Here is a 12,443-nt window from a genome sequence, read left to right as displayed (position 1 = left end):
ATTTATGATTTAGTAAATGAATTAAATTATGAAAGGAAGTTTACGCATAGCATGTTTCCCCGAAAATAAGACCTAGCCGGACCATCAGCTCTAATGCGTCTCTTGGAGCAAAAATTAATATAAGACCCGGTCTCATATTATAGTAAAATAAGACCGGGTCTTATATTAATTTTTGCTCCAAGAGACGCATTAGAGCTGATGGTCCGGCTAGGTCTTATTTTGGGGGAAACAGGGCATTAACTATGCTTGACACATAATAAAATAACATGTATTGAATGTTTACTATTCCTAATTTTCCCCGAAGAGGAAATCTACCAAAATACTTAAAAACAGAGACAACAACAAAAAAAGACCACAGAGCAAACATTATCACTTTAATTAGATTGAAATATAGTGCATCAGACGAGGCAAATACGATACTGTACCAGTTTTCAAAAATATGAACCCTAAAGGTTTTACATTCTAGTACACTTAAATAAAACCGAAAAAAAGAATTGCTTAAGTAACAAAACTATACTTCAAGTTGTTTTAGAAACAGTTCTGTGCTAGGAACATACAAAGGAAAATGGTCTGTTGTGCTGCTTTCAAATCGAATGGGACTTTCTGGGGCCCTGCATGCAGGCTAGCTGACCTCAGCAAGAATAAGCCCACTCTGCTTCTGTCAATAGCATCCTCCAGCCCACACTAAGTTGAGTCGTCTTAGTGCAGCTGGGGGATTGAAGGATATTTCTGGGGGGAGGGGAATGGGAAATGTCCTCGTTTAAAAACAACTGTATCAATGAATAATCAGATTTTCCATTCATAAATAAGCTTTCAGATATGTTGGAAGCATAAATCAAAAGCTAACATCAATCAAACTATGATTTAGAAACAAATCCCCAGCTGATAAAAATGGAGACTTCATCTTAGGTGATGAAATTACTTTGAAGAAGTACTTCTGATACCTTACGGATACCAGATCATTTACTAGAAGAATCAGAAAGTTCCAAGTTGAAAAAACATCTATTCTGTAAGTATTTGACTGTAAAAAACCGTTTTTAAAGAATATATTTGCAAAACTAAGGTCAATCTGTAGGACTTTGCATGGTACCCAATCATTTGAAACCAACCAGATACTCCAATGCAATTGTACTTAGATCTGACCCTATGAGCTTCTGAGGCCCCCTGCCTTGGAAGGCAACCTTAATTACAGTAGGGATGGGGGTCCCAGTGGCAGACATGGGTAGGGGCGAGGCCTGCTGGGGTGGGCGCAAATGTGCAAGATTCTGTGATACGCCACACACAGGAGCTCAGTGCTCCAGCGCTAGTGGATGGACCAGTTGATTGCAAATCAGTTCCTGCCCATCCTGGTGGAGTCCCAGAGCCCCAAGTCAGTGAGTGAAGGTGCAAAACCGGGAGGAGAGGCCTGGCTGGCAAAGGTTGGCTCTGAGATGAGCAAACCAAGGAGTGTGCATGCTATGCTTTTGGCAACTGAAGCAACAGCACAGTGGTTGCTTAAAAATAATTGACATGAAGTCGCATGAATACACTGACTTGCAGGGATCTCAGGAAAATGGGAGATTTCAGACAGGCGGGTAACAGGAGAGACCAGACTCACTTTGACGCGAATGGGCGGGAGGCTGCAAGGTCAGACAGGCCAGGAGCTGCCGACAGTTCCCTGAAGGAGCCCGTGGGGACGTCAGCACCTGCGCAGAGCTGCCTGAGTCCTTGGTTTTCCCTCTGCAGGGACGACTATAATCAAATCAGGTTTCAAATGTACCACATAAAGGTTAGCACGAGCTTTGTTTGAAAAGAATTTCTCATACAGTCCAGTTAAGCAGATACCTCCTTGGGTGACTAGTCTAAACATAAAAAAGGACATAGGAAAATAAAGGCACATTTCTCTTTTTTTAAAAATACCTTATATGTACACAAGAGTAATTGGTACAGGGGCCCCCGTGCATGAAGAGAATTCTAGAACAGAGGGCAATGCTCTATCTAACCCCCACCCCCACATAGTTAATTTTAAAAGTTTTCAAGTTGTAGGAAGGAGCTGAAAGAAGCCACGTGGCTGGCAACATAGTCTCTAAGTGACGGTGGTGGTTTTAATGACGGATCTACCTTGGAAAGAAATGGTGTGAGGCCTTCTTGAACTTAAGCGCTGCTTTCCATTCACTATGTTTTTCCCAAGCGACCCAGCGATAGAAAGGCGGGTCAATGGGACAGACAGCCACCCTGAGAAACCCAACAGGAGGGAAACTGGGTGTTGGCAAAACAAAGCGTACATGACAGTGGGGTCTGTCACCTAGTCATACACATGGTCACTGGTTGGAAGTGCCATCCAGACGTGGAGGGAACTGGGCCTAATCCTAAAAGACAAGATGACAAGCTGTAGCCGAGGCGGGTCTCAGGACTGTTGCCTGAGTCACCGGGGAGAGCAGAGGAGCCGCAGGATGGCCTTGATGGCTGGACTCACCGGAACTGCCGTGTCTGGAGCCCGTCAGACTGAGGTGTGGACAGGCGTGATGGAGTGGGAAGGAGAAGAGCCCCGCTCGGATGGGGACGAGGCGCGTGTGGCCACCTCCCGCTGCAGGTCCTCCACTCTCTTTTGCAGCTCCGCCCTGATGGTCAGCAGCTCCTTGAGATTCTGATGGATCGGCATCTGTGGGTATGCAGGTCACAGCTGTTAGCGGGCCACCGTCGGGCACTGTGTTTCTAACACAGCCTGTCAGCACAAGGGCGCTGCCAACTGCACAATGAGTTCACAACCCAGACGCCCCCGAGCGTCCCAAGTCTCCTCGGCCTTTGACCCACCTGGCACCAGGCTACAAAGACCCCCTTCCCATGAGTCAGGGGCGTCAGCTGACCTCGTGGGGATGCTTTGGTCCCCCTGTGCTGTCCTGCCCAGCTTGGCCAAGTTCCCAGGGAGCAAAAGTGGGTTCAGGTGAAAGCGCAACCTGTGCGTCAGGCAAGGCCACCGGCAGGCAAGGCCACCGGCGCAGGCTGACAAAGGGACAGTCAGTCCTCAGCCTGAGTGGGAAATGCAACTGGCTTCCGAGCCGTGTTTCCATGGATGCCCGTCACCCTGTGCACACGCACTTCCAATTTTGCAACTTTATAAATAGCTCTGCTGGCTAAAAATACTTCTGTTACATCAGCATTTTCTATAACTGGAAGCTGTGTTCATGAGCTGGCAGAAGCCCCAGGAGAAGGCAGGGCCACTGGAGGGGAACCCCCTGGGAACACTGGTCCTCCACCCCTCCACGTGACCGCTGCTGAACACCCTCCAATGGCTTCGGCAACAGCCAGGCCTCAAGGCACTGTGTGGTTTGACCCCAGCCTGCCTCTCCGGCTCACCTCTCCCCAGGTCCTGCCTCCACTCCCCTCCTGCATTCCAGAATCTTCCACGTTTGAAAGATGCCATGCATGTGCTGTGCCTTCTTCCTGGGGCACTCTCCCCCCACCCTTTTCACACACACGCTCGCTTCATCCCACAGGGACCAGCGTAAAGAGTGTGTGCCCTGGGTTGGGGGCCTTTGGACTCTCCACCCTCACCAGGCTTGTTTGTTTCATCATCTGCATCCCCCCAAAACTGAGCAGGGATGCTAATGGTGATCAGCCTGTGTGAAGGGAAGGAGGGAGACAGACACGAAGACAGAGACGAGAGGACAGATGAAAGGGACATACACTAGAGAAAGAGAGAGAGAGACAGAGACAAGAAGGCGAGACAGATGAGAGGAAGAGGGGCATATGGGAGACAGGAGAGCGGGACAGATACACTGAAAGAGCCAGAGATGAGAGGGAGGGGGTACAAGCAAGACACAGGGCAGCCAGGTGCCCCCACCTGGCAGGGTGGCTTGGTGACCAGCATTGAAGAGGCCGAGAAACTCCTGACTTGGGCAGGTCAGAGGAAGAAGTGGGGGAACAGCAATGTGGGAGTCTGATGGCAAAGACCCCCACAACAAGAGAGTTGGCTTATTTGCTGCTGATCCTAAGGCTGCTGTGAGATAGGAAAATACCAAATAGGTCAAGAAGGATGCTGTTGCCTATTTGCGGGATCATTTGGTTCCAATCAGACGATGGATTGCTTCGCAATCAGGCTCCCATTCCTAACACCCACGCATGCGAGCTCAGAGAGCAGACTGTGGGAATACTTGAGTTCACACATACTCGGGGCCTGAGACAACCATACATCTCCACGCAGCCTTTTAGATCTTTTCTCTTACGTCTTCACTGACAATAAGTCAAATGCATGCTTCCTCAAGAAAATGCCCATCTAGGGGCCAGTCACCCCGTGGAGGCTAGCATGTCTGGGACACAAAAGGACACAAGCTGTCTGCTGGGCCCTCTTCCCTACCCAGCCATCGTCTCCAGGCAGCCAATCTCACCTGTCTTCCTCAGAGGAAAGAGACGCAACCGGCTTGTGGCCCCTGCCTGTCCTCCCTGTCCCCCCTCCTCCTCCTGTGTGCCCAGCCTGCTTCACTGTCCCCTGTCATGGACACCCACACCAGCCTTCTTGCTGATCCCTTTGCCACAGTCTTCACTGCCCCCCATCTCCCTTCCTGTCCACCTTAGTGCTACCACAACGAGCTTTCTAGAGCATACACCAGGTCTTGCTCTACAAACCCTGGTGGTGGGGGTGGGAGGTGGCGCCCACAACCCTGGAATCAAGTGCAAACCCCCAGAGATGCTGCACGCAGCTCTCTGCAGCCTGGGCCTGCTGACCTCTGGCCTCCAATGTGACCAAGGCCCAGCCCACTCCCCAACATGCTCTGTGTGTCCTGCACCTAGGAGGTCTCCAAAATGTGCCTGTTGCATTGAGGATAAAACGCTGTGGCCCTTGGACTGCCTTCCATTTCTCCTTTCTGTGTAGCATGGTGCAGGGAGAATACGAAAAGCTGAACCACCTGCCTACCTCTCTCCAAGATAGGCATTCATTTTACACTCGCATCCTCCACAAGGGCTCTGCAAGGCTCAAGACCTTGCCCCGCATCAGGGATCAAATCACCAAAAGAGACAGTATTTGGCCCTGGCTTGGGGCAGCGTTCCCTTCCATGACTGCACACACCAGGAGGCCTGGTGTGACTGACTCGGGTCACATGATGAGGCGTGGGCCACTCCCAAGAGGAAAGGGGAAAGGATTTGGGGACCGTGTTTCTGAGGATGCTTTCTGGAGGCCACCGATGATTGCTAACTGATGCCATAGCACTCTCGGCAGACACCACAGAGCTATGGCTGGATGCTCATCGGTACAGGGATAAGCCATAAACATTTGAAATGAGTTACTAATGGCTTACTGGCCACAAATAGAGTTGAAAATCTGTATTGAGAACATTGACCACTGACCACAGAAGTAGACTAAATGTATACTGTTTGTTTTCGTGGGGTAAAGAGCTGAGACGGTTTCTCCAGCTTCAGAAGTTCTTCAATAAAGAAAATAGTTTTACCACTCTTAAAAGTTAGCATTTTTGCTACTCAAAACGCACACTAAACCCAGAGCCCAGGTGGTACTTAGAACTATGTGCTCTGGCCACCTAGTGCTAAGGTCCCCTGACTTCAATGTGTTTGACCAGGGTGGCAGTGCTAACTGCCCTTGCTACTGTTGTAACATAGGAAGCAGCAAGTGGCCTCTCGCACCACGTTAGAAATTTTCCTGGCACACGGTAATAGCAGCAGGGCCCTCATATAGTAAATGGAGGAGAATTTCAGGTCAGGAAAGGTTCCTAAAGAAGGTTCTCGGAGCACCAGCTATTGGCACTGCTGAGAGGCAGAGGGCAGGGAAAATGTTTCCAGAGTCAATGGGGGAGGGGAATGAGGGGTGGCCTGTGGGACATGGAGTCCATCAGCCCAGGATGGGTGGGGGCAGAGGCACAGGTACAGGGGAACACGAGAGGCAGAGGGCAGACAGCCTGCGGTATAATACACTAACACGAAGCATGCACACATTTCTGTAACACCATCTTTACCTGGACAAAAAGACATGCTCTTTTGGAAAGAAGAAAAACAAAAAGATACCTGAGGCCTCATCCGCGGATTCCATCGCACATAGTAGTTTACCCATAATTCCAAATGACTCAGACTTGCAACAGGATATAAGACGTGGTTTTCATAATTCACAAAGAAGGGATTAGAAAATTCATCGAGCTGGCTATTGATATAAGACCATAAAGATACAGTCTTCGTATATACATCCTGAAAAACGAAAAAGGAATACCTTGAGATAAATTCAACTTTTCTTCGTATCCTTAAGAATTCATATTACATAAGAAAAGGACTTGAATAAGGAATGAAGTGAGTTCAAGCGGTGAAAATTCAGGCACGTTTACTAGGCCTCACCCCCATCCCTCTGCCATGCATCGCCTCATGCTGGGATGACATGAAAACACACACTGATTACTGTGCTGGAAAACGTATTGCTGAGTTAGGTCACATCTGGCGACTGCGTCTGTGTGAAGGCAGAATGAGAGCTTTCTAACAACCATGGGATGAGGGGGTTCATCAATAACACATACGAGTACATCTCAAATTCTGGTTCGCGGTTTGCTTTTGTAACTCTTACTATTAAGGACTGTGGGTAGAATTTATAGATAAGATTCTTTTCAATGGAAAATCATGGCGATCTTGGGGAAAACATGCCAGGTGGCAGGCTGGAGCGACCTTATATAGAGAAGTAAATATTAAAATGTATCTCCCCACCCCCCAATGTTACAGTACATTGTTTAGAAATGTTATGTACATTGTTCATCCGAATGAAAACACCCAAACCCACAGGTATGGTGGGGCAGGTAAACATGAAACATGGATCAGGCACAGTGACAAAGTCCAAACAAGAAAACAATGAGGTCAAGAAGGTATTCTACCACTCTGCTGTTCCCAAGCCCCGGCTTCCTCACAAGGTATCCAGACTCAGAAAATTCAGTTAGGACCTTTTCATATTTTATATTTATAAGAGAAACACCAGCAATAATTCAAGGGACCTCCACTAGCCAAAATAATCCTGAAAAAAACAGAACTAATTTGCAGGTCTCACACTTCCCGATTTCAAAACTTACTACAAAGCTAAGCTAATCAATACAGGTGTGCTGGCAAGGGTGGGTAGACATGCGGATCAATGGAATAGAAAAGGATACAGAAACAAACCTTCACATTTACACTCAAGTGATTTTCAACAAGGGTGCCAAAAATGGAAAGGTAGTCTTTTCAGTAAATGGTGCTGGGCCAACTGGATAACCCCATGCAAAAGAATGAAATCAGACCCTTACTGCACTTTATATACATTAAATAACTCAAAAATGGATCATAGGCCTAAATTTAAGAGCTAACAGTATAAATCTCTTAGGAACAAAACCACAGGCTCAAATATTCATGACTGTGGGTTAGGCAGTGGTTTCTCAGATATGACAACTAAACCACAAGCAACAAAAGAAAAAAATTAATTGTATTTTATCAAAATTAAAGACTTGTTTCAAATGACATCATTTAAAAAAATGAAAAGACGATACACAGGAGAAAAGTTTCGCAAGTCATAACTGATAAGGGACTTGTATATATAAAGAATACATAAGGGACTTATACAACTCAATAATAAAAAGATAAATAAGCCAACTAAAAATAGGGCAAAGAATCTGAATGAACATCTGTCCACAGAAGATACACACATGGCCAATAAGCAAATGAAAAGATGCTCAACCTCACTAATCATTAGGGAAATGTACATCAAAACCACAATGAGATACCAGTTCACACCCACTAGGATGGCTACAATCAAAAAGACACTAACAAGTGTCTGCAAGGAGAAAATGGAACCCTCAGACATTGTTGGTGAGAATGTAAAATGTCGGAACTTCTGTGGAAAACAGTCTGGGATTCTTCAAAAGCTTAAACCTCGAGTTACCATATGAGCCAGAAATTCTACTCCTAGGTATCTACCCAAGAGACATGAAAACATATGTCCACACAAAACCTTGTACATGAGTGCTCATAGCATCATTATTCATTATAGTCAAAAGTGCAAACAACCCAAAAGATCCATCTGCTGATGAATGGATAAACAAAATGTGGTCTCTCATACCATGGAATATTATTCAGCCATCAAAAGGAATATGGTACTAACACACACACTACAACATGGATGAACCTTGAACACATGCCGAGTGAAATAAGCCAGTCCACAGGAGGACAAATATTTTATGATTCTACTTATATGAAAGGCCCAGAAGTGGATCCATAGAGATGGGAAGTAGATTAGTGTTTTCCACGGGCTGGGGACAGGGAGGGACGGGGACATGACTGCTAATGGGTATGGGGTTTCTTTTTGGAGTGATGAAAATTTTATGAATGATGGTGGTAATATCTGCATACTCAATATACTGAAAACCACTGAACTGCACACTTTAAAAGGGTGAATTATATGGCATGCAAATGTAAAACACAAAGAGAGTCTTTTTTTTTTTTACTTTTAAGAGTACATTTTGGCAAAAAAACAAAAACAAAACATAAGGGTTTAAATTCTACATATGAACTTCATGCTCCTGTAGATTTTTAACATGGCTTTATTGAGTTGTAAGTTGCATACCATAAAATTCACTCTATTTTTTATTATTCAGACGTTAACAGGCCTGCAGGAGTGTGGGTTTTAACCTGACCCCGGTGGGAAGCCATGGGGAGGTTTCAAGCAGAGAAGAGGCACATGGTGGGAGTGAAGTTTGGGAATGGCGCCCTGGGTCGCCATGTTTGAGTGGACTGCAGGAGATCACAAATGGAGGGAGCAAAGTCTGTTTCTGGGCAGCTGCTGAGGGGGCTTGAGCTAGGTTTGTAGCTGTAAAGCAGTGAGGACTGCTCAGATTAAGAATGTATTTCGGGGACAGGGACAGGGCCAGCAGTGCACACTGACGGACGGGAGATGGCAGCCGTGGTGAGGGCAAGACAGGAATTGAAGACGGGCCCCTCTGTATTTGGCTTCAGCATCTCAGTGGGCAGAGGTGCCATTTACTGAGATGCGAAAGAGCAGGGGAGGAACCAGATGGCATTGAAAGCCCTGAGACAGATGAAGTAACCTAGAGAAGAGGACCCAGGACTGGGCCCAGATGACTCCAAGTTTAGAAATGGGTTCAAAGGGAAGAGCCTGAGCGGGTGAGGCCAGTGAGATGGGGGAGAGCCAGAGGGAGGCTACGGAATAAGGGGGCGGTCAGCTGTGGAGAGGCTGCTGAGAGGGATGTGGGCGCCGGTGTCCTCCTGTTTCCTCCTAGGTGCTAAAAGGTTCTAATATACTTTGCCCGCAGGCAGTATACTCTTCTATTACCCAGAGAATAAGCTGCTTTTCTCCAACACTTCCTCACTTTTGATCATTTCTTTCTTTTATCCCAGAGTGAGGAGGAAAGGAAGAAGAGCTGAGATGTAACGGAGAGTCTTGATAGCTGCTCTTTACCAGCTTGCTGGAGAAGAAAGTAGAGCATGCTGCCCAGGGGGAGGTTTGGGACTCATCTACAGACTTCATTTTCCCAGGGCTCCATGTACCCTTCTGCCCAACAGCACAGAGAACGACAAGCAGAATCGTATCATTTTGGAGCTGGTATAGTGAAAAGTACGAGATTGGAGTTTAGGGGGTCCAGGATCTAGTACTGACCCTACAGAACTCAGAGAGCTGTGAACCCAGGAAGTAAGGGGCTTGGACCGGATAACATGGAACATCAGACAGCTGGGCTGGGCCTGGTGAAGTCATGCGGGCATGTAGCGCAACCCCTCCTTTTACAGACAGCAGCAGGGCTAGACCCAAGTCCCCTCTCCATTCAGTACCCCTTCTATAGTGGCACTTCATGGGAAAGGCACCCAAGCAGCGGGAAAACAATGGACAGGCTGTAGCGCACTTACCTCTTTGAATCGCTGCTGTTCACAGTTGCACAAGAAAGTCCCAAAGAGACAGCTATAAAGGTGATCCAAGATTGTAATCAAGAAGAGTTCATTAAACTCGAACGCTGATGGAAACTTAAATGGAAAGAGAAACAAGGTTAAAGTTCAATTTCTAAAATCTTGGTACAGATATTTTGGTGAAAGTCAGCTAAACTGCAACTTGGAATATAGTCAAAGATTAAAAGGAAGATGGAGCCCACTTAACTATCTAGAGTTTCAAGCCCGAGCTTATAGATCTGGCTAAACCTGAAGCAACAAAACTTGCTGTACTTTTCAATGCCTACAAAAGCTTATGGAGCTCCCACTTCTTGCCATGATGGTAGAACAAAGCCCACATTCACCCTTCTGCCAGCAGCAACTAGAAATCTGGACAAAATATATGAAACAGCTGTTTTCAGAAATTAGCAATAGGCAGCATGGGACTGTGACCCCCAAGAGAAGGGAAACAAGAAGGAGAGTCCTACTATTGTCCCAGCTTTGTGCCTGGAGGTACATTCTGAGCCACAGAGGCGGGCAGGGGGACCATAGGCACAGCATATACCAAAAGTGACTCAAGAAAAAGCAGAAAGTCTGTATCTATTAAAGAAACGACTCATAATTAAAAACCTTCCCACAGAGACAACTCCGTGAACATACACCCCTAAATCCTTCCCAATATATAAGCAAATCAAACCTGGCAATACATTAAAAAGGGTACCACAACATGACCAAGTGGGGTTGATCTCAGGAAGGAAAGGCTACTTTAACATTTGTAAATCAATAATGTTAGAAAAAAATCAATTACTGTAATTCACCATATTAACAAAATAAGGAAGAAAATCACACGATCATCTCAACTGTTGTTTTAGGTAATTCTTACTAGGGTTTTAGAGAATTCCAACGAAGTCTTTTCTATCAAACTAAAAAGTTTTTGCACAGTAAACTATCAACAAAACAAAAAGACATCCTACTGAATGGGACAAGATATTCACCAACGATACATCGGATAAGGGGTTAATATCCAAAATGTATAAAAACTCATACAACTCAACACCAAAAAAAGCAAACAATCCAATTAAAAATATGGGGAGAGGACCTGAGTAGACAGTTCTCCAAAGAGGACATACAGATGGCCAATAGACATAGGAAAAGATGCTCAACATCACTAATCATCAGAGAAATTAAAGCCACAATGAGATATCACCTTACACCTGTCAGAATGGTCATCATCAATAAGTCCACAAACAAGTGTTGGCGAGGATGTGGAGAAAAGGGAACTCTCATGCACTGTGGGATTGCAAATTGGTGCAGCCACTATGGAAAACGGTTTGAAGTTTCCTCAAAAATTTGAAAATAGAACCTTATGACCTAGCAATTCCACTCCTGGGTATTTATCCAATGAAATCCAATACACTAATTTGAAATGTTATATGCACCCCTTTGTTAATTGCAGCACTATTTACAAGAGCCAAGATATGGAAGCAACCCAAGTACCTATCAAGAGACGATTGGATAAAGAAGATGTGGTACATACATACAATGGAGTATTACTTGGCCATAAAAAAGAATGAAATCTTGCCATTTACGACAACATGGATGGACCTAGAGGGTATTATGCTGAGTGAAATAAGTCAGACTGAGAAAGACAAGTACCATATGATCTCACTTATATGTGAAATCTAAAGAACAAAATAAATGAACAAAAAATATGTTTACTAACAGGACAGCAAGGCTTTTACTGACATAGTTTTAAAGTCGGATGAGTGTTCATTCCTAACCTGAACCTGCATTCTGGATCAGGGAGCTTGGTTGGGCTCATTTTAGCACCACTGATTTGGAGTCTTATTGTGGCCTAGTGCGCATCAGGTATGGGAGGTGAGGGTGGATGGAGCTTAGCCCAAGCCTCTCAGCATCCATGACACGGGGGCACAAGGGCTCCATCTTTATAATGTTGGGTCAGGACTGCTATTCACATTCAAAGGGCATTGTGGCATTAAATGCAACTCAGAAAACATTTCATTAGGGGACATAACAATAGGATAATACAAATGAAAGATGAAGTCTCTAATTTACAGTTTGTGTGGGCCTCTTCACCTGGAAACTATGCCATTTACCTAAAAAGTATGGCTTCAAACACCCCATAGGAATCCATAACGAAATTCTGCACCTCTTGAGGGACAAAAATATCAACAACTTCCTAAAGCTATCCAAAAGGATAGAGAGTCTATCAAAGTATGGCTGTTGTAGAATGTCTTTGAGACTCTTTTCTAAAGAGTCCCTCAATTACTTTTCCCTTTAGTTCTTTTTATATCAATTTGTGCAGAGAAACTAGTTCATTTGATTCTGAGATTTCTGACAATTTCACATTGATTTAGCTTACTTGATTTAGCAGTAGGCAGCCTAAAAATAAGCTAATCTTGTTATATTAGCACATCTTTTCTAACAAGCTATACCTCATTCACGTGTGATTTAATTGATAAAGACTGATCATGCATGTTTCTGCTTCTAATGCATTAATGATGTTATTTTTAAATAATTATACACATTTCATGGACAGAGTGTTAGGGCGGTGAGAG

General features: G+C 45.2%; 1 protein-coding gene across 13 annotated transcripts in view; it reads right to left on the bottom strand.

Annotated features, from left to right (window-relative positions):
* Positions 1–351: 351 nt before the first annotated feature.
* Positions 352–12,443, bottom strand: part of MTMR1 (myotubularin related protein 1) — a 61,866-nt gene continuing 49,774 nt past the window's right edge. For 12 of the 13 annotated variants that reach the window (XM_074324106.2, XM_074324108.2, XM_074324114.2 and 9 more), the window contains 3 exons: positions 9,850–9,963; positions 5,995–6,171; positions 352–2,641 (listed from right to left, as the gene is read on the bottom strand). In XM_074324106.2, coding sequence (XP_074180207.1) covers positions 2,480–2,641; positions 5,995–6,171; positions 9,850–9,963 — 453 coding nt within the window. In that variant the 3' untranslated portion in view covers positions 352–2,479. The remainder of the gene's footprint in view (positions 2,642–5,994; positions 6,172–9,849; positions 9,964–12,443) is intronic. The other variant, XM_074324107.2, reaches the window with a different exon arrangement.

Source organism: Rhinolophus sinicus, chromosome 18 (assembly GCF_057876585.1).
Source record: "Rhinolophus sinicus isolate RSI-liver-muscle chromosome 18, RSI-T2T, whole genome shotgun sequence".
Classification (NCBI taxonomy): Eukaryota; Metazoa; Chordata; class Mammalia; order Chiroptera; family Rhinolophidae; genus Rhinolophus; species Rhinolophus sinicus.
This window is presented reverse-complemented; position numbering and strand designations above follow the sequence as displayed.